Source organism: Elgaria multicarinata, chromosome 1 (genome assembly GCF_023053635.1).
Source record: "Elgaria multicarinata webbii isolate HBS135686 ecotype San Diego chromosome 1, rElgMul1.1.pri, whole genome shotgun sequence".
NCBI classification, from domain to species: domain Eukaryota; kingdom Metazoa; phylum Chordata; class Lepidosauria; order Squamata; family Anguidae; genus Elgaria; species Elgaria multicarinata.
In genome coordinates this window covers 165,354,340-165,377,627 of record NC_086171.1, presented here as the reverse complement: position 1 = coordinate 165,377,627, position 23,288 = coordinate 165,354,340, and the positions used below count along the sequence as shown (strand labels likewise).

At 42.5% G+C, this 23,288-nt stretch overlaps 1 protein-coding gene across 6 annotated transcripts in view; it reads right to left on the bottom strand.

Annotated features, from left to right (window-relative positions):
- The window catches only part of ATP2B4 (ATPase plasma membrane Ca2+ transporting 4), a 256,117-nt gene that overhangs the window by 54,946 nt on the left and 177,883 nt on the right, over positions 1-23,288 (bottom strand). For 4 of the 6 annotated variants that reach the window (XM_063142032.1, XM_063142062.1, XM_063142023.1 and 1 more), the window contains exons 3-7: positions 18,682-18,879; positions 6,834-7,091; positions 5,514-5,639; positions 4,608-4,733; positions 883-918 (exon numbers count right to left, since the gene is read on the bottom strand). In XM_063142032.1, coding sequence (XP_062998102.1) covers positions 883-918; positions 4,608-4,733; positions 5,514-5,639; positions 6,834-7,091; positions 18,682-18,879 — 744 coding nt within the window. The remainder of the gene's footprint in view (positions 1-882; positions 919-4,607; positions 4,734-5,513; positions 5,640-6,833; positions 7,092-18,681; positions 18,880-23,288) is intronic. The other 2 variants (XM_063142039.1, XM_063142054.1) reach the window with 1 other exon arrangement.

The following is a 23,288-nucleotide window of genomic DNA, read 5'->3' as shown; positions in this document are numbered from 1 at the left end:
GTTGTGTGGGTTCAAAGGAATTTGTGTGTGGCTGCTTCGCAACTGATCTGCACAGTTGGGATTTAAGGACATGGCGAGGGGTGGGAGGGGTGGGGAGAGGAGGGGAGAATCAATCCCAAAATAACCCATGAGTTCTTATCAGGAGGGAAAACTCAAAACTGCTGAGAAAAGGAAGAGAAAGAGAAAGGTGAAGGTGCAGGAGGGAAAACAGACAGGTGCAGAAATGGGCTTCTTCACCATAGCCTGGAAAGAACAGGGGGTGAAACATATCAGAGAATAGACACTCACTTTGATTCAAAAGGCCATGAGAAGAACAGAGTGTAACGACTACACATGCTGGACCCACCACAAGGGCCTGGTTTAAAAAATGGTCAGATTTGGGGTTGAGACAAACCTGGGCGATTTGGGCAAATATGTAACCAGCCCAACTATACAAAGCTAAAATATTATGGCATTCACAGGATAAGAAGTCATTATTTAGATTTGACAAGAGCTCATGGGTTCAAGTGTAGAGAAAGAAAGCCTTTTTAAGGCTCTTTACACCATTTGTGTTTGTTTTGCATCCTGTATATGATAGCCCATCCCTACTTGATGAAGAAAAGACATATATACACCCCTCTCATAGTATCAGGCCAGAAATGCTCTGCTAGTTGAGGGTGCTGTGGCACCAGGCACGGAAAGGTTCCCAGCAAGGATGAAAGGCCAGAGGGCAGAAAGAACAGGGTGGGTGGCTAGCACTGTGGTAATCATTACACCCTCTTCTAGAACAACAAGGCGAGATTCCCGCCGTAGCGACAAAGAGCACAGACTCATGGGAAGAAGGAAGGAGGAATGCTCAGTAGTTAGTGTGGTGCTGGTTCAAAGGATGGAGAGGCAGGTTACCTTTGTTGCGATTTTCGGGGGCTCCGGGTTTTTTACCTGTTCAGACAAAGAGAGAAAGGGTGGAGCACTGAGCACACGGTTCTTGACATCGATGTCCCTGCTGGTGAGGACACCCGTATGCGGGGGCTCAGTGCTCGGGGAGGCTGCCGGACAGGCGACGAAAGCTATGTGCGACAAAGCTGCCATCTGGGCTAAGCCAGAGGAGGGCCGGAGGAGCTCAACTTTCCTCCCAACTAAATGCCACTGCAAATCCCCACCTATTGGAAGCAGCCCTCGTGCTACTGGAGGCAACAAGCCGCTATGGAAACAAGCCTTAATTTGAATGAATCAAACTGTGTTCCTGGGACTAATCGATATTTGGTCCAGCTCCCAGCAATGCAAGGAGCGCCTTACGTAGTGCTGGGAAAGTTTGTCCCTGGGCATTAATTCCAAATGGAGTTGCTAATCTGGAGCAGGGGTGGGCAGACTTTAGGCTTGTCAAGCCTTGTGTTCTGCTTTTTACTAACATCCCCAGATCCACCAGCCAGAGCCAAGTGCATACAACATACACTTAGCATGCAAGAACAGAGTGCCCCTGAGCACATTCTGAGTCTAGGAAGTCATTTTTAGTTCCAGAATGGAACTGAACTCACAGCCGTTTCTCATAAACGTCCACTCTTGGTTATTTCAAGCTTTATTCTGTTCAGCAGTTTAATTCGGATAGGAAAAATAATTTTGCTCTTGCTCTCGTTAGATAATTGGGATCAGAAAGCCCTGCTGATCTACTGCAAATCACTCAGATCCACTAGCAGATTCCTATCTACTTTCTGCCCACCTCTGATCTAGAGACTCTCAAATTCTGTTACATCAAATCTTCCTAAATTAAACAACTTCAACAGTGTTTGGGATACCCTTAGTTAGAGAATCTCCTTTCTACTGGAAACCCCAAGCCACTCAGGTTACATTCCAAAGTGAATGCCTGATAAGAAACAAAATGCTTTTGAACTGCCCTTTTCTTAGGAACAAGATCTTTGCATAGTAGAAGGGCTGTTCAAAACTTCCCCAGAACTGCTTCTAGGGAGGTCCGAATCTTCCTTGAAATTCAGTTCTCTAATACAGGACAGTTCATAAACAGTGCTAACAGTAGTAGGCAATTCATATATGCCACAGCCATATAAGTCCATGGACCAAAGAATTGTATAAACCCCCAAAGATCAGAGACAGTTGTCACTTCTAGGGAATGACCTCTAGGGAATGGCCTTGTAGGAAAATTTCACCCTTTTATCAATCATTCACTGCTTTGTTTGTAAGTATGGAGTGTTAGGTTAAAAAAAAGTTTGTTGGGCCAACTAGTCTGCATTAAGTATTTAATGGTTCGTGCCCTACACAGATATACTTCTGCATAAATTCCATGGAATTTGATGGGATTTACACATACACAACTGTACAACCAGACTGAGTGAGAAGGGGAACAGTCATTCCAACAGTGATGCTTTATTTTAAAATATGAAGGTGTCTTTCTTTTTTTGCCCAAAGAGGAAGGACACCCTTGCAAATACTGTTATGGTCGTTATGCAACTAGAATACAATCTGAATATATTGCTTATTATTTGGGTGTGGTGGGAGAAAGAGGTCTTTTCTGCTTAACTACACCCGACTAACGAGTTGCTTCAATTCAGCAGCTCCAATGTGCATGGAAGGGGTGGAGGTGGCACCTGTGCCCCATTGACATCAATACTTGGCATGTCCTGCATGCACACATTTCTTCTCCAATCAAGGAGAATAGAAAACCTCTGCCTCTGCAGAGTCGTGTATGTATAGAAACTCTACAGAGCCTTGGATGGCAGCTTTGCACCCCAAAAGAAGTAAATACCAACTTTGTTAAGCAAGTAGCTGCAGCCATTTCAATTTTAACTATTTTTGCATATAAATAAATTAGGAGAAAGAGGCAACTTCCATGCACACCAAGAAACAGGATCAACAGGATCCATTCAGCTACTGGGGAAACAGCACAGCTATCTCTCCTCTGCCTCTGCCTCTTTAATGCTTCTGACAAGCTCTGCCTGTTAACATTGTCTCAGTGTGGAGGATGCTGGAGATTCCATCATCCAGTCGCTTTTGATTATCCCCACATGGCTTGCCAGGATGGATTTAAAGCATAGATGCCTCTTCTACTAACTATGAGCAAGTCAGACCTGCGGGCACAGTTTCTGTTTTTGTAAACCACATACCAATGTTCTCCTTTCACTGTCTTCAGTGGAAAGTGAGAAAGCATGAAAGCCTTATTTGGAAGCTAAAGCTACTGTGCAAAAGACAGTGTGAATTAGCACAGCTTACATGACTGAGAGCCAGCACAGTCCAATGCATGCTGTTGGACTGGCCTTGCTTCAAATTGGCTGCTTTACTATATATCCACTCTAACCATGTTTAACATCTCTGGTCATCGTTACCCAGTTTGAGCATATTATTCTGCAAAATTGGAATAAGAATGGCATATTTCACAATGTTGTTCTGGGAATGAACAAGTTGATGAATGTAAAGTACTCTGCACATTAGAAGGGTTTCAAAATTAATTCCTTGTAGCTATTTTTAGTAAAAACATGGTCTAATGGAACCTGAAAACCTGTCTGCACTGCCCCCAAATGACACCTCTCCCACTCAAACTATCCAAGGAAAATGTCAGAACAGAGGCATCCTATTATTTTCCTCTGCTCCAACTTTAGTTAGGTGCCTCATAGTTTCTGATTAAAATAAAAACAACAACACAGAGGAGAATTAAATACTAGCTAGTGATGTCTTTTGAACAAGGGGGTTTGTGGAGGACTTGGATCATCCTAAGGATGGATCAACTTCCTTTTCAGGGCTCAAAGAATATTAGAACAATCCTACTAGAACAGACTAAGGGTCCAACAAGAGTATCCAGACAGATGCTTTCAGGAAGCCCACAAGCAGGACATGGAGGAAACAGTCCTCCATGCCATGATTTGATTTCAGCACCTGGAATTCAGAGGTATAATGTTATCATGGTAAAATAACCACTGACAGACCTTTCCTCCATGGATTTGCCTTAATTTTATATACTAATAGTGAGCTTATTCTTGGACTATGCCCCCGTTAAACACCCTCTAAGTGGATTGGAGAACCCAAATCAATCCAATGAAGACTGAGCATGCTCAGTAGACACACAATGCTGACTGATGTTGGTGTGTGTGGAATCTGAAACTAAGAAGGGGGAACGGAATGGAGTATTCTGGAAAAGGGCATGGTTGTTTTTCTGGATCCCTGTACAGGTGTACTCCACACTGCAGCGTTTTGTTGCAGTTCCCCCCTTGTCCTTTTAAAAAGCCATCTATACTAACAGAAGAAGGTGGCTCAGTGGATAATTTCCCCCCCAAAACTAGCTTACAGACAGCTGTTGCTGGGGAAACGCATCTCCCCTCCCCATTTTTGGCAGCCCTGAGCTGCAGTTGAACAGGCAACATGAGAGTTAGAAGCATCATCGTCATCAACAACAAAAACACCTCCCCTATATCTTTTGTTGGCATGCCTGCACTGGCTACACCTTGAGTTTACAGCACCAGGCATAGAACTCCCAGCATCTCCTCCTCTTAAAGCTCAAAAAATCTCATTTCAGACACTCATGCTAAGGGGGACATGCGCTCCGCTCTACTAACGAAGCATCAATACAGCTAAGGAACTCTCAGAAGAGGGTTCCTACAGAAAGCCTGGCTCCTGTATCTTCTTACCTTTCTTGACCTTCTTCTCCTCATCCCCTTCTCCAGCACCCAGAAGAGTAAAAATTATTCCAGTTTGTGAGTTGATACCCACAGCTGAGACCAGCATTCGACCAGAGCCTTCCATCACATGAGTACCTGGTAAAAAGGAGTGTCAAAAAGAGAAACCATAAGAATTGGATAAAGTACAATTCATCCCATGAAAATCTTCAAACAGTAACTGGGAGATGAAGTCTAATTTCCAGGTCACAATGTGAAATCTAGACTGACTGTGGATCCCACTGCTCTGTGTGTGCACCAATGTATGCATGAAGCTCCGGTGTGTGCTGTATTCTCAATTCAGCTCAATAGCGGGACTACACAGCACATGCAAAACAGTGCATGCACAAAGCTCCATTAGCAAACTGGAGTCCATACGCCCACAAGAACATAAGGGCAATTCAGTTACTGAACCACTGTTCCATTTTCCTTTGATAGATCCCCATGGAAAAGTAAGGGATCAGTGATAATACAGAAAATTGAGTATTCTCTCAAGACTTATAATCCGGTTTCATGTTCCAGCACTCGTCACCATGTGCTTACTGGGTCTAAAACTGGTAGAAGAAGCTTGCTATGTTGGCAGTTCAAAGTGTGCATGTCTCTCAAGCAGAGGATGAATCTTTAGGGCTGTCAACAGAGCACTTCATTTCTTATAAAGTGCAAGGGTGGAAAATCCTGGCGACGTTTTCCTGAAGCATCACAAAATAGCTTCTCCATCACAAAAGAACTCTCAGCATACCCAGCAAGGTTGGCTGTTATTGTATGCAGATACCAGCACGATAAGAGAACAGTCCATCTTAACACCAAAGGCTGGAATTCACCTTCCTGCCCCTAACATGTGCGGGGTTAAGAGTCAGCAATCAAGTTTGACAGACTTACCAGAAAGCAACATGGGGTCTTTATCCAGAGACTTCTTCACGTGATCTGACTCCCCAGTCAGAGAGCTCTCATCAATTTTCAGATCATTGCCTTGGATCAGGATCCCATCTGTTGGCAATAAGTCCCCTGGAAGAATCGGAAATCAACAGATCACCATGGTTCCCAGCTATTCACCTTTTTTTTCCAGTTTCTGAGGGCTAAAGTACGCATAATTTGTCGCTACAGCTCCGTTTCTTGCTTTACTTAAATACAGACATGTGAATACACACTCCTTACCAGGAACATAGTACAGGAGAGTGCTTCTCTCTTCCTTCCCCAACATGGCATGAAAAAACCCCACCCCACTCCCATGATGCCATTGGGAACTTCCCCCCTAAGTGTTCTAGCCATATTGGTGGGGGGGATTCCATTCCTACCATACTCTGGAGGGAAGAGGTAAGCCTCCCTCATCACAAGCTATGTTCCCAGTAAAGATTTCACCCTGTGCTTCTAATTAAATTAAATACAAGATACAAAGCTGCGTGCCACATATTAAACAAACATCTAGTCTGGCCCCAAGATCCATTTGGAATAAAGGATAGATTCCAACCCCACAAGACACATCTCAATTCCACAGACAGATGAATTATGGAGTTGGTGTGACATTGGGAGGGGCGAAAGGAAGTTCACATTGTGGGGTTTTTGAGACAGGCTAAAAGTCCAGTTGCAGTCATGTGGTTTTTAAAAAAGAATTCTGGTGTTTTCATTTTCAACATTTTCTTTTGGGGCTCAGAAATCTCATTTGCCCAAGTACTGAATGGATAAGTGCTTGGATCTTCACAGTGCAAATTTTGGTCCTGTTGATCTCCTGCTCACTAGTCTTTCCCATAATGCTGACCCCTCAACACTCCCATCACAATACTCCATGCACCCATTGCTCTTCTCAGTACACCACACATCCATTAGCCCTCTGCTTCCCAGGCCTGCATACACAGCTGTTACATTCCTATCCTTGCCACTTGCCCATAAAATCCTCCCATTCCACCCACCTATCACTCATCTCCAACATCCAGCCAAAACAAGACTCCTCCTTCTGCTCTCCGACCAACTTGCCCTACCCCAGCCACCTCTATCCTTGGAAATGAGGATCTCTGGTAGATACCAGTGCATGGGCAGTTCACATAGTTTGGGAATAACAAATGAGAAAAAACAGAAGTGGGCTATGGGCACCAGAATTTGGAAACACAGAAGCAGAGGATGTTTTTGTTTTTGAGCTCTCCCACAGCGGCAGAGACAGCGAAGGAGAAAATAATCAAGCTAGTTACTATTTATACCACTCACCATATTTGATCTGAGCAATGTCCCCCACCACAATCTCAGCCACGGGGATTTGGATAACTTGCCCTTTGCGGATGACTGTGAACTTTTGCTCCTGTTCGATACGGCTCTGGAGGCCCCGGAACTGTTTCTCTTTGCTCCAGTCATTGAAGGCTGTGACCAGCACCACAATAATGACAGAGAAGAGGATGGCTGCTCCCTCAATCCATCCAGCTTGAGCTTCACCTTCATCCTCTGCGCTACTTTTTGCTTCGCCACACACTGTCATAGGATGAGAGAGGGAGAGAGTGAAGGCATTGCTTTCAATAACACCCTCTGCCAGTTGCTACTTGGAGCACAAAATACAATAAAATAGCATTAATGTTCTAGGTACTTGTATAATGGATAATACTTGCCCATCGGTAGGATGGGCAGGGGGTGAGAGGGAGGATCTAATGTTCTCCAGTCTAGACCACCAATACAGTGCACTTGAGAGCAGATCAGTGCACACCATGCCTGAAACTCAAGAGTAACAAAAATTGTTTTTTTGTACATCCTATGCACATTAACCTGGAAGCAAGTACTATTCAGCTGAGTATGACTTACTGCTGCTGAATAAATATGCATAAGATTGCATATGAAATCTTATGGCACACCAGTACAGGGTTCATTTAGTGCAAGGTGTCAGCCTGTGCAAAGTGCATGGTTGAAGAAGAGTTCATTAAATGAAAACACACACACACACACACACACACACACGGGGAGCCCACCCACAAGGCACAACAGTGTGCTTATGTCACTGACAGAGGACATTCAAGAAACATGATATACTACAAAGTACCACTTACTCCTTTTCTCTGGCAATCTGGCCCTATAATTTCCCTAAACTCAGCAATCTCAAGCCACCTTTTCTCTATGAAAAAATGAACAAACACCAATCTACAAAAAAATTATAAAATTTTTAGGATTGGGTGAATCCTTTGACATTCTCCTTGGCTTGGCCTTTGGGCTTTTTACCTGAGTTTTTTCCTGCCCCCAAATCAGAGAAACCCCAGAGAAATTTTTTTGTGAACCGCTTAGGGAGCTTCGGCTGTTGGGTGGTATAAAAATGCAATAAATAAATAAATAAATAAATAAATAACCAAACTGAGCACTCAGACCATGTTGCACTGCCCCCTCTACCCTCCATCCCAAATATAACCCCTTTTTTTCTTCCCTATACACATACCTTCATAGCAGAAAAATAAACAAAAACTATCTTAGGCCATGAAGACTGTACATACTCATACACATGTACAGCACTTGATTTCTTGCAGTTGGATGTGTGAACAGAACAACAACAACAAACCAGAAAGGGGAGATCATCCAAGTCAGGACAAAAAAAAAAAAAAAGGGAGAAATAGGTTCTCAGGATGCAAATAAATAAATAAATAAATAAAAATCCTTATTTCAATTTTTTTTTAACATCCTGAGAACCTGTTTCTCCCTTTTTTTCTGTCCTGGATGTGTGAACAGACACAGATGAAACATTTTGTGTTTGCAATGATGTTAGAAGACATGAAGGTGTCCATCTATGGTTTAACTCAAGCAATGGCTACTTCACATGAGCAAATCACTTGATGCTGCTATCTGCAAGTGATGCATATGCAAGCATGGACCATTTCACAGGATCATTTGGTTTGTAGGGGCCAGTATAGTACAGCAGCTTAGCGAAATTCCATGTGTTTGCATCTGTGGAGGATTGGTTTTCCTTTCCTTTGATAATGTTGAACAATGTGTAAAACGTGACCTCTGAAAGTTTCAGATTTGCAACACAAAGTGCAAGATTGGAATGATGGTGAGATAGTGCATGTTGTTGACTTCTCAGACAAATGGGTAAGAATAAAATCTTTATAACTCAACGAGGGTTGCTCCTATGAAAGGATTGTTAATGACTTTTTTGTAGCAAATTTTATGCTCTTTAATTTTGTATTTGAGACATCTTTTCTGTGAGATTACAAATAATAGAGTTATTGTGCGAAAACTGGATTTGGCCGCCATTTTCCAAGATGGCGGCCGTTATGATGATTTCCCAAGATGTCCCTATATTTCATTTTAATCTACATGGTCATAAATACCACCATACCAAATTTCACACTTGTATCACAATGTGCACGATTTGGCCAGAAATTGTTGTTAAGCCGCTGCACTAAGTAAATTGTCAGGGTGCAACATCATCCTACAAGCCAGAAACAGTCGTGGCTGTGGTTTTTTGAAACTCCCTCCCTAAGATAGTCACTAGCACCTGTGCCTGCTTGCGATGAGGAAGCAGACCAGAGTATGCCAGGCTTTAACATCCCTTAGGACTGTGATTTTAGCTGGTTTGTCCCTGTCTACTGGTTTTGAGGTTGCTACGTTTTAATTACGTTTGTAACAGTTTTAATGTGTATTCTATATTACTATCTGGGAAGCCACTCTGATTTTAAGACGAGTGAAATATAAATAAAAGAAACCATCCACATGTTGGAAGCAGTGCCAAAAGACAACAGCAGGTGCCTGCAAAGTAAATGGCTCCAGATAATTCATGCAAGTAACCAGATGTTACAGGGTGCAGCACAAACCTCCCTCAAGGCCATAGCTAATATAGACTGATACAAATTTCTTCCCAAGCCCAAATATGGCATAGAGCAATCAATTATACACCCAGAGCTGTGAATAATTCAGAGACTGCACTATGCAGGTGTGGAATTTGGATACGGGTATTTTGTTTATTTAGAAAAGAAAACTTACACCTTCCCACACTTAAAGTAGTACTTGCCAGCTTACATGAATTGCAATTAAAATAAAAAATAAAACTCTTAAAAGGAAGAGTGCACACAAAGGGTTTGACCACAAAGGGTTCTGGGGTTCCTCCAGTGCCCCCAGAAGAATCCCCCTGGAGGGAAGCCATGATTATTTCTGATCTCAGATCAGAGATGGTAATAGCTGGGATATAGCTGATGGGGAATTTGGCCGGTGCCAGGAAGAGTGTAAATATATGAGAAAAGAAGCTTAAAATAAAGCAGTAGCAGCAGCAACGATGTAAAACTTTAGTATCAGATGATGCTAAAAGCAGTGTAAACCAGATTGGCTTTGCTAGCACCTAAAAAGAAAATAATTATGTTGCCAGGAGAATTTGCTTAAGGGAATTTCACTGCTGGAGCACCACTACCAAAAAAGGCCCTCTCACCATTACCCACCCACCCAACCTCTGAAAGTGAGGTGACTTGTAGTTGGCCTTCATTTGATAGATGGGTAGATTGATATGAGAGACGGAAGTTCTTCCAGGGTAGAAATCCCCTTAATGAATTTCAACTTCGCAATATTATCATGCAAAGAAGAAACTTTCTAACCCAGAGGACAGCAAAGACAGGACTGAGAAGTGTGTGTATAATATCTGGCAGCATCTCAGACGCCAGAGGGGAGAGTAATCAACATTTTCAGTGCTCAGAGGGTGAGGCTCAGGGCCCCATGTAGCTTTTTGCTACTCCCCATGGCTAATAAAAGTATGCAGAATGATAATCTGCCTGGGTCTCATACATAATTCAGCTTTCCTGGTTTAGAGGGTCACCTTGGCAAGTGCAAAGCATCCTTGTATTTTAAGTGTGAGCAAACTCTGGGCTGATAGTTTATATCACCAACATCCTATTTCGAGTTATGGCAGTCTGTAAAGCCTCAGGAGGAGAAAACACACAAAAATGTAAACCCTTGATCTGTTGAGCAACGCTATCTCATAGCTAGGGAAACAGAAACAAGATAAACTTTTTAAAGGATGTTTTCTGATGGCAGTTTTAAATGGCCTCAGCTAATGAAATTGAATTAATTTTGAGCCTGTTTATTATGCACAGGAGGCCTGTAAAAATAATGCCATCTGAGAAAGCAGACTGACTAACATCCTGGTTGTGTGAATTTTGATTTCCTGCAGGTTCAACATGCAAGCACTGTGGTCTCTGGCAAAGGACATGGAATCTTAAGAACATCAAGGAAAAGCGAAGGGTTAGAGAAGGACACTGTGAAATGTACGAAGTATCTACTCCTGTAATCTGGCTGACACTTACATCCCCACAAAATGTTCTACTGAGCTTTGTTGCTGAGCTGGTAGCAACACAAGGCATCTGCAGAGAAGCCCCTTCCTGCTTTTCTTGTTATTAAGTGCGGGGCGGGGGTGGTGGAATTGGATGGATCATTACTGAAAACCATATAGCATGCAGAAGAGGAGAATTATTGCTATATCCCCAATCTGCAGAGATAATATCTTCCTAGACGATGATAAGATATCCTCTGATCAACTTGCTTTTATCTGTGAGCCTGATGGATGTTGCTAAAGGCTTAGTGGAAAGCTTTTTGAAATGCCTGTGGAGGTTCATCCACACAGCAGGCGGTAGCTGACGCAATTATAAACATATTTGCCAGTGAAGGTAAGCTCTATAAAAGGAGCCGTTTGTTGAGCCTCAAGGGCCACATGGGAAACTTATCAAGAGCCACAGGCTACAACTAATTTTCAGATTTCATTTATCCAGAAGGCAAATGATGACCACAAGATATTGGCTCACAATGCCTGTTGCCAGGCGACACTTTCAGCCACTCTGAATAACCAGGACCCTTGTGGTACTAGGCCCAAGAATTTAAAGACTACTTAAAATCATGGAGATTGAGAGGAAAAGAAACAATGGGAAGCCTTGGTTCCTTCTCACTAACTGGGCACAGAATATAACTCTGTATATTCTAGTTATCCTGTAACGCAGCCTCCCCCAACCTGGTGCTGGCTGGCAACTCTGGGAGTTGTATGCCAAAACATCTGGAGGGTTCCAGGTTGGGGAAGGCGGGTCGGCATGCAGAGCCTTGCTGCTGCTGTAAGCAGCCACTTTGAGGTTGTTGTTTTTAAAATCTTCAGAAGCCGGGGATGGGGTGGGGGGAAGGGAGAACCTCTCAGTCACCTCATAAAATTAACTATTCCAAATTTCAGGAAAATCCATCAGCCCCCAAAAGTAGCTGAAACTGCCCTCTTCACACTTTTGCAGGAGACAACTGATCCTTAAATGTGTGTATGGGGGGATGTCATTCCATCTTTAGTAGAAGAAATCTCTGTTTTGAGATTTCACTAGGTGCTGCCTAGATACTTTCATCTAAGCCGATCTTCACAGCCATAAGAGCTAGAAACATGGCTTAAAAAAATAGAATAAGGATGAAAGCCAAGATTCTCAGGGTGCTAAATTCTGGTTCAAATAACATGGAAACATAGAATACACACTGTTATACAACTTATCTCATGTCTAACGCTGCAATCCAATACCCACTTAGCTAGGAGTAAGCCCATTTAACTCAATGGCAGTGACTTCAAAGTAGAGATGTATACGATTGCATTGTAAAACAGTTTTAGAAATTGAAGCATACAAACCCTTCACACATGAGAATTTTAGACATGGGATGGTTTGTGGCAGCAATCTAGAGTTATCCCAGCTCCTGTGCATTTAATAGCTGAATGCTAAGAAAACTTTGCTGCTGAGCTTCTGTTGGTTAACATGGGTATCCCTCTGGAATTAATTCTAGAACTCATGTACAATACGTTAACATGTCTGTTTCAACATTTCCCTAATTCAATTTAATAAAAGGAAATAATCATCTTTATTTAGGGACTTTTGAGCCCCTGAGGGCTCAGAGATCTCTGGATACAAGGCCCTAAATTAAGAAATTATAGTCACACTGACACATTTGAGGTAATAAATCTAAAGAGCTGTCACAAATTGATGTTCCAATATGAGACATTTAAGAGAAAAGTGATAAGCTTAGGCAGAGATAAGTCACAAAGAACAGATGGTATTCGCTGAGAAGTGCTGAAGAATCTCAAAAATGAAATTACAAATACTACTAACTATATAATATCTCCTTAGGTGCCAGAAGACAGTTAAAGTAATGCCACATTGTGTGTGTGTGTGTGTGTGTGTGTGTGTGTGTGTGTTTAAAGGCTGTAGAGTTGTTTGTGGAACTGTAGGACAGTGAGTCACTTCAGTCCCAGGAAAAAAAAAATCAAGAAAATTGCAGTAGTCAGGAGAGAATTGGTACAGTCCACCCACAGGATGACCTTATAGAACAGCCACAGAGTTCCTGCACAGCCTGCTAAAAGTACATTTAAGAGCGAGACTCAGGCTACGCCTTATGAGAAAGTCAAGTCCTGTAAAAATAAACAGGACCACAGGCTTGGAACAGCATAAGGAACACAAAACAAGTGCTGAACAGGATAAAGGCCCGGAGTGAGATTTACGCTAGAACTCAGACCTTAACTCACAGTGGGATGGATGGACTCGAGAAGAAACTGAGGCAACACTTGGCAAGAAGGAGGACCCGATATCTTGAAAGCTCACCACTCTTTAGAGCAGATCCAAAGATAAAGGTTTCTAGGAAGGACAGAAATCTCCTTAAAGACAGGATTACTGGACCTCGATAAAATCAAGGCAAGAGGAGCAGACAAATGTTTTACAAGAAAAAGAATTGATGACAGAAGAAAGAAGCTGGATGCATAGATAATCATGGGCCATCTGTGCAGACTCTTCCAGGTAGCAAATCAAGTTATGCTCTGGAATAACCAAGCATAAGTAAAAGTTATCCTGGGCTGGCTTCATAGAATCACAGAATAGTAGAGTTGGAAGGTGCCTATAAGGCCATCAAGTCCAACCCCCTGCTCAATGCAAGGATCTACTTTAAAGCATTCCTGACAGATGGTTGTCCAGCTGCCTCTTCGATGCCTCTAGTGTGGGAGGGCCGACAACCTCCCTAGGCAATTGGTTCCACTGTCGTACTGCTCTAACAGTCAGGAAGTTTTTTCTGATGTCTAGCTGGAATCTGGCTTCCTGTAACTTGAGCCCGTTATTCCATGTCCTGCACTCTGGGAGGATCGAGAAGAGATCCTGTTTCAGTCTCTCTTCATAGGGCTTTGTTTCCAGACCCCTGATCATCCTGGTTGCCCTCCTCTGAACATGCTCCAGCTTGTTTGCATCCTTCTTGAAGTGTGGTGCCCAGAACTGGATGCAATACTCAAGATGAGGCCTAACCAGGCTTAGGACAGGAGAACTCTTTAAATCCTCTGTAGACACCCCACTCTTTTATATCTGACTGCCGATGTTTCCTCATCACTGCCTCCCCTGCCCCTTGACATCTTTTTTCTGGGTTCAGAGCAGAAAAGTGTCATGATTTATGTTGCAAACTACTACCAATGGAAAATGGCGAGACCAGGTGTTTGACTACTACATGACAAAAATGGAGCAAAATGTCCTGCTTATGGATAAGATGGGATGGCCTTGGGAATGTTGCTGTAATCAAAACAAGGGTGAAGAGAAGGTGCCCTGCAACCATTTTACACACTAGCAGTGCTGCCATCTTTCTCATTTAATATCTTAGCCTGATCATGTGGACAATTCAAACTTCTGGAAACTTAAAGGGAAGACTAATACTGAGTTTACAACTCTCCACCTATTAGTTTAGCAGCTTTAGACAGAGGACTCAGCTGTGGGTGAAAGCATCCAAATAAACACTTTTTCATCTCCAGACTTCTAATTCATGGTATTTTATTAAGGATTTAAGATTTAAAATTTTAACAATCGCTAGTATCCAACTGTGCGCGAGCACTAACACTAATGATCTTGTGCTAGTGTAAACCAAGCTTGTGCAGCGTAAGTACTGCTTACTAGGGTAATGGAAGAAAGTGATTTGTCACCGAATTTCAGCAGCAAATCACCATCTTTCCTCATGGTCCCATAAAGTTCTACTTGCATTGCACAAGTGTTGATTTACCCTAGCACAGTGGTCTTCAACTGGTCCAGACCTGAGACCCACCTAGGATTCACAAACTGCAACATGGGGCCCACTTTCACCATTTTCTCCATGCCCTACATGGCAGCAACAGCTCTGCCACGACCCATCTGCACTGATCTTGTGACCCATTTTGGGGGTTGCAACCCACCATTACTGCTAGGACTAATGGTGGGTCCCAGGATAGGGCCCGGAATTTGGCAATAAGAAATAGCAATATTACTTTTTAGTACAAGGATACATTTTAGGAGAGGACGCGACACAACTTTTATAAAGGGACACTGTACCTCTCTAATCTTTTAGAAATCCTTCTAGATTTAACAAGCTGATGGACCCAATTCTAAAATTTGCTATTGGAATAAATAAATGCTTTGGATAGGGCACACCACTACAGTGTTAGCTATCTCACACAGTATGGTATTAGTCTGGCAAAAGAGGGAAACAGACCGACAATGGAACCAATTACCTAGGGAGGTTGTGGGCTCTCCCACACTAGAGGCATTCAAGAGACAGCTGGACAGCTGTCAGGGATGCTTTAAGGTAGATTTCTGCAATGAGCAGGGGGATGGATTTGATGGCCTTGTAGGCTCCTTCCAACTCTACTATTCTGTGATTGTATGAACCCTAGCATTGCAATCATCATTGTAAACATTTAGGATGATATCATAGATTGTAAATAGGATGATCTTACAAAACTAAATGGCTTCGCAGTGAAATGCCAAATGATATTCAGTGCGATGAGTGCAAAATAATGCACACTGGAAACAACTCTTTAGTATAAGTATAGAATACTGAGCACTAAATTGCCACTCAGATCTGGGAGTCATTGTGCATTGCTGAAGTAACCAATGCACCACAGCAGTCAAAAAGGCAAGCGGAAAGGTTAGGAACTGTTAGGGAAGGAGTGAGGAGGGGGAAATAGCTAACAATGGCCACATCAAAAATTGCTGCTGTGTGCACAACTTGGTTATGTGAGCTGTTCTATTAAATCACAAACACAAAAAAAGATAGAATAGAATGGCAAAATATTTTTTTTGAGAAAAGGGAACAAAAATATCAAAAGCAAGGACAATTTCAATTGTAAGGAAATGCTTTGAAGTCTTCCAGTATTTGTCAGCTGAGGCATGGCATCACAGACATATGCCAAAACTATGTAAAAGTCCTACCTACCAAAAAATTAAAAAGGAAAGAAACATTGAAGAAGAAATTGTATTTTAGTCTTCTCTAATAAGCTATGTATGTTGATACCTTGCATGGATGGTGATTCCAACACTTCTTGTCCAAGAATACAATACACAGGGAGCAACTCAATGAAATGAACAACTATCAGATTTCATGAAAAGCTGATTTCACATAATGCACAGTTAATCTATGGAACTCATGGCCACAGGATTTGTGATTTTCCTGCCTAGCAGGAAAAAAAGCAAATAGATTCTTGGAGAGTGGGCATATTAGCTGCTACCATGATTTTAAGAGTATACAACTGCTAATTTGATTTCCACTTCTGCCTTTAAACTTTGAACTCTCTGCAGCATTCAGTCTAGTCACCACCAATGACAGGATGCTGGTTTGAATTAATCATTGGCCCTACCCAATTTGCCACTTATTAACAGATAAGCCAGAGGGAAATGGCCGCTGTGAGCAATGCTAAGTCAAGGCCCTATAAATATCACTGAGTGCTGGAACAATCTCATGGATAAAACAAGACATTAATCATAAGCTTATAAAAATCAGCCAGCCCAGGCTCACCTATTGCCTTACCTTACCATATTTTAGAATCAGTGGTGAGTGTAAAAGCACTTAGTAGCCTGAAATGTCTAAGTACACACCTAACAGATTTGCATCGATAGCTTTATCACAATGTATTTATAATGTGCTCTCAAAACACATGACAATCGGACCTACCTAACCTATTATGTTCTTTCAGGTCCGTGGAGCTTCCTGGGGTTGCTCTAGACCCAGGGGCATGTCCTCCAAGCCCCATCCTTACAGAATTTCTCCCAGAGGATCCCCCTCCATTGGGAGGGGAAGCAGCATCTGGGGAAATCCCAGCTGCTTTCTTTGATTTCAGATTGGAGATGACAATAGGGATGTGGCCAGTTGAATTGTTTCCGCATGGTACTCCCATGGGGATGCTAACACTAAACAACTCTTTTGACCAGGGACTGGGATCTTTATCTAGGGCAACATGCACAACTGAACTATCTGAGATATTTAAAAGTACTCCTCACAAGATTTTCTTCTTCAGCATCTTCTTATTTTCAGATATCAGATACCAGGAAGCTTAGGGTCTGTTGCCACCGCCTGTTAAAGGTAATGGAACGCTCTCTTTCAAAATGAAGGAAGCTGGAATGGTGACAGAAGTGAAATTGGTGGGTAACTGGGGGTCCTCCAGATGTTTTGGCCTACAACTTCCATGACCCCTCAGCATTGTCTATGCTGGCTAGAACTGATGGGAAGTGTAGGACAAAACATCTGGAGGGCCACAAGTCGCCTACTCATGGACAAGAATCACCAATGTGCAATATTTGCAGAAAACTGTCATAGCTTGAGTGCTTTGAAAGGACTGGAAGAAGTAACGCTGTTCTGCTGCCTGCCTTATCAACACAGATGGCAGAGGTCCTTTCCAGTCAGCACTAGCCAGCTTCATCTTTTGGTTACTGAGCCTATAATCCCTGGTTTGGGATAGTGTTAAACTACTTTTCTATGGAGCATGACATCTGCTCCCCCCCAAAGCAAGATGCTTTCAGACTTACTAAAACACACCTGGATGGGAAGAGAATTTCATCTCAGCTATCCTCCTTTCTTGTTCAGTATTGTCACAACCTCCTTACTGTCAAGGATGTGGTTCAGTTTGAACTATCAGCTTACAGCAGTAATATAGACAACCCAGATAGCAGCAAATGATATCCTTTATGAAAAAGCTTGGTGGTCTGGTATTTCAGGACTGTTTTCTTTCTTCTGGACCTCCACTACAGTTTCATTTCTCAGTCTTGACCCCAATCAAAGTCCATATATTTAAATGTTGTCATAATGGATGCATTTTCCACTGCATGAACAACAATCTACGACCAGGATTCCATCTTCTGTTCTATTACACAATTATGTAGCTCTGGTAATATTTAATTACTATTTAAATAGAAATCAGTTGCATTCTTCACTGAAATTCAGTTTAATGTGTTTATTAGGATACTGAAATGTTGCACAACATCAGAGACAGGAAATAAAAATCCTGAATCTATAGCAAACTACAACTGTGTTATTTTTTTAATTAACAAAATGGAATGGGGCTGGGACTTGGCCAGGATGAAAAAAACAACTCTCTTTCCAGATGTGTTGAAGTCATCAGGAGCAACTCCGTTAATTGAAATAACTTCTTGGATCAAACGGCATTTTAGTGTTTCATTGCACTCAGAACTATTCTGTTAAGCTGAAGAGTGGGAAGCCTAGTATGCGAGGGTGAATGCGAAAGTGGGCAGGAAAACACAGCCATGCTGCCAGCGGGGAAATTCATCTGAGGAGAATATCTATGTTTGGCAATCAGGTAAGCAAACGAAGAGGGGAGAATATAACATTTTTCAGCCAGGGAAAATTCAGCAGAGATTAATGGTTAATATCGATTTACACTGACTGGCCCAGACAACAGCCACAGCAGTCAGTTCTTAAGAGCACTAACCCTTGCATTTATGAAATGTGATGGATCTGCTATACATTACAAGGTGAACCATTCATTCTAAAGCAATAGCCCACTGTGGGATAAAGGGAAGACAGCTTCCCTTTGGAGAAGGCTCAAATCTGGAACTCTCACACAGGCATGTCTGACTTTCCCCTAGCTCAACACTGCCTGCCCCCACCCCCACCACCTGCTGCTCCACTGTGATCTAAAGTCTCAAAACTGGAGCAGGTCAACAGACTGCAGTAATAAATGGACAGGAAAAGTGGACCTACTGAACATCGTCGTGCTTTGGAGCTTGTATAGGGATGGAAGGAGACCCTGTGGCTATTTTAACAGAGTCTCCATCTATCCCACACCGTGGTGCATACTCACTTTCATTGTCGCCATCAAGAGGGTGATAGAAAGACAGGCCCAGGGAGATTATGGCTGCAATTTCCAAGATGATTAACGTGACATCCTGCAGTGCTTCCCAGACTAACTGCAGGAAGGTTTTGGCCTTTTTGGGTGGGATGAAGTTTTCGCCAAATGCTTGCCTTCTTTTCTCCAGATCTGCAGGGTTTCCAGACAGGCCTGCAAACAAAGAAGATAGAATTAAAAGGGGGTGTCAAGGAAGAATGATTGCTTTGATCCCACTCTCTGAACCCAGTACCCCTCATCTACCACAACTTTCATTGTCTATATTACGTAAGTACTTCCTACATTCCCAAACACAGAGAACTCTGATGGTAAATATTGTCTACAAATACATGTTGTGAGCAAGAACACATTATATGAAAAAACTGAAGGCACTGTGAATGGAAGGGTGCCTAAGACACATATGCATTTACTCACTCTCTGCAAGGATGGGCAACTTTGGGAGGCCAGGGGGCTATTTTCACCCCATGGACATCACCCCTGCTGGCCGCAATCCACACCATCCACAGGACGCCCAGCCAAAAAAAAAAAAAGAAGGAAAAAAGGAGAAGAAATCCCTGGTAGCCACAAAAGGCCAAGTTTAGTTTGCAAACAAGCTACATTTGGCTGTTTTGTTGTTCTGTAGCCACTACAGATGCCATTTTTGGTGTTAAAAATGTCTTTAAAAATAAAATTCATAGGGTAGCAGAGGGAGGCTGGGGCTGCATTGGGGTGGGGGTGGGAGACTACATGTAGTCCATGTGTTGCCCGCCACTAATTTAGAGTCTAGATCATGATGCAGTTTTGAGAAACTTTGGCACACATGAAATAGAATACATATATCTGTGATCGTGCAGGCATGGAATCTAGTATTTGCTGTGAAAAAGGTGGCATACTGATAGTCTCGGCTGATAATAAGAATAATAGTTTCAAATCCTCATGATTATAGAGAAAAGGCTGGAAAGCATGAGTAATATCTCAAAACTATGCAGAAGTCATTGTTGGAGTAGACTGGGAAGAACATCCAGTGGTCTACATCCAGGAGTACCTCTAATCATATTCCTCTGCTGCATTTTGGTCTACAGTAAATTTAAAATCAAGAAACAGTCCCACTAAAAGGCAGCTGCACAGATTGGTAGTGATCTCTGCCCCTGTCTTTTTGGTTTTTTCTAATCATCTTTGTTACAGCTATTTAAAGCCACTTTCCCTCCCAGCCACAACCTACTCTTCCCATGGCCACTTAAATCTTGGGGTGGGAGAACCAACATTTTAAATAACTTTTATGCAGAATAAATTAGTCACAGCAGAAAAGTATTAAGCAAAGTAGATAAACACAAATTACTTTGTTTGCATAATTCATTTTAATCATGGAATTGCATAATTCATTTTAATCACAAATTGGAATTCTTGAAAGGTTAAATAAACAGAGACCCATCTTAAAAACAAGACTACTGATGACCTTCACACTTTTTTTTTAAAGGGGATTGGGGGCCCATGTCCTTTCTCTGACAAACGCTATAATAGGCTTCTCCAATCTGGCATCCTCCAGATATGTTGAACTGCAACTCCCATGATTCCCAGCCAGCATGCCCAGTGGCCATGTTGATTGGGAATTATGGGAACTGTAGACCAACACATCTGGAAGGTGCCACATTGGAGAAAACTGCACTATAATGTAGGAAGGGATTTTTTTTTACCTTTGTCTTCCTGTGAGACACATTTATGTGTTCAATAATACAAAAGAGAGACTCATCATCCCTATGTTTGACAAACGAGTAAGCAACAGAATACATCCTTCCCACATTAGGATGTTCATCATGGGAGTGGTTTGTGTGCCCATTTCAGGGATGGAACCGACTGCAAAAAAAGAGGGCCAGCTATCCATTTCCACTAATTATATTATTTTGCACAGGAGATGGTTGTTATTAGAGTGGACCTCAGAAACAACGGAGGAACCCCAGCAGAGACTGCATAGCTACTCCCTTTTGGATGATTCATGGTGTCAGGAATGCAGGTTTCCCCCTCCCTCCAACCCCATGAACACACAGACTTGCCTCCAGCTCCAATGCTGGAACTTGAGATACATCTCAAGCAGGAGAGAGAGAGAGAGAGAGAGAGGGAAGAAGCAGTAAGGTTTTGGATACAATGGGTGACTGGTTTCGTTCAAATGTCAAGTTGGCGATCGACCGGAGTGATATGAGGAAGAGGTGACAGGCCAGTGAGTAAACTGAACTCATTTCACGGCTGCCAGTTCAAATACAGAACCAAAAGTAAGAAACTTTTTCTGCACGCAAGGGAAGAAAGGGGACTGCTGGACGGGATAGCAGAACTCCTGCCTCTTCCCCACGTTAACCTCATCTCCGTATTTGGTCAAACAATATGAACATACTCCCACAACTGCTACCTTTTACACAGCGTGGCAAATGAAGTAGAAAACCAGAGCTGCCGATGTGCTGGCGAGTCTCTTCCGCACACAATTGGAGGTGGATGGCGGCAGCAGCCAGTGTGGCGCCACAGCCTCACCTTTAGGATTAAGAAGGAACTGCAACCCTGTGGAGGGGAGCACGGAATACAGAAAGTGTGTGTGTGTGTGTGTGTGTGTGTGTGTGTGTGTGTGCGTGCTTTTCAGGGGCACATTTTGGCCTAATAATGTGTTTTGGCCCAAGTGTAAATGCTGGCCATCCTAACTGACTCCTTCAAACTCAAATGTCTTTTCTAACACAGCCACTCATGCATCTCTCCTCATCCAGTTCTTTCTCTCTGAGCCAAATGATACGGTACACTAAGGTACACTAATTGCATAGCGGATGGTTAGCGTTATACTAACTCTAGTGTAAGCATCAATTGAGTATTTTTCCTTTTGTTTTTTGAACCTCTCCCAATGGAGTGGAGGGTGGATTTCAAGAAAAAATGGTGGTAGCGGGGAAAGGTTTAATCTTTCCCTCCTGGTGCATGGTAGTGCCAATTTGAATTGGGCAATGCATGCTTACAGGAGAGTAAATAAAAAGCTATCCCTCATGGTACACAATTAGTTTCCCTGTGTAGTCTGTCTGTCTCTCTCTCTCTCTCACACACACACACTTCCAGCTTATACATTTATTTATGTCAAACTACATGTCCCATTAAATATGACTTTGAATTTCATGCTTGGGATACTTATTTATTTAGTAACCAGCAACTGTGAGGGTCTTGATCGTGACTGGGATAGCAACTGCTGGTTATTGAGATTGTTGTTGTTAAAGCAGGAGCATCCCAAGCACAGGATTCCAAGACCTGTTTAATGTCACCCTTCAAAGAGCTTGGAGCAGCATTCCAACATCACAGGGCCTGTGAGGGACTTGGATTGACAGATGGCTGTCCCAAGGTGGCCCAATGAGCTTTATGGCAGAGTGGGGATTTGAACTCAGGTCTCCCAATCCAAGATGAACTTTCTGGCCACTGTACCATATTGGCTCTTTTGTCATTGAGCATAGAAAATTTATTTTCTCCCCTAAGCAGATACTGCTCCCTGCCATAGAAACTGTCCTCACCTTTGAACACACACTGCCCCTGTCCTTTAAAGCTCCACATCCTTGGAAATGTGGAGCAGGTTTAATTTTGTCCATGGACCTGAGGCTTCTCTCCCTCCCAAAAGACCAAACTGTCACTCACTGGGCAGGAGATATCTAGAGCATGAACACATTATATCCATCAGCATTTTTAATTTTAGTTTAGTTTTACTTGTCACGTGGGCTGGAAAATCATCAGGTGACAATGTCTCATAGGATCGGAAAATATGCGGCTGGTGGTTTTAGGACTCTAATATTTTTATGCCAATCCATTCACCACATTTTGTGTTCCCCATAACCTTTTGGAAATGAGCATGACTCAACAAGCCACACCAACAGCCTCTGGCTTTCCATGCTTTCATTTCTATAGCATGAGCACATCACACTCTTGTATGATATACTGGTGGAGGATTCTCACATAAGATGTTTCTGTCTTTGCTCCTCCCAATAGAAGTTCAACAAAGTGAACTGTACCCCACAGAATGGTAAACGTGATGGGAAAAGCTTACATTTCAGTCTTTCACTACAAATTTTGTTTAACTAACCCAACTTCAAAATTATTTTTGAAGTGCTACAATGGGACAGAAAATGACAAATGTTCCATTTTGATGCATTTTCTTTCTTCATATTGACAACTTTCTTTTCTGAAAGAATGTTTGCAAACCTACTTTGAAACACAAACAGACACAGACAAAACGCAACTGCAACAAGAAATGACAAGGCCCCCAAGAAATGAAAACTTGTTTGTTTGTTTTTCTTCTAATGACTGCATTTCCATTATTCTGCTGTCTCAAGGCCACTTCACATAAATGAAATTTCCTATACAAAAGGGATTTCTATGTGGGAAACTATCTGTTCTGCATATTACGTTTTGATGAACACAGAAGTGCTTGTTTTGCTATGCACACTTGCAGTAGAAAGCTATTGACAACCGTGCTTTCCCACTGGGTATACACATACAAAGGAAGATATGAAAATTCATAGCATGTGATAAGCTACAAATAGGATCTACACAAACTGCCTCAAGGGAAGCAGCTT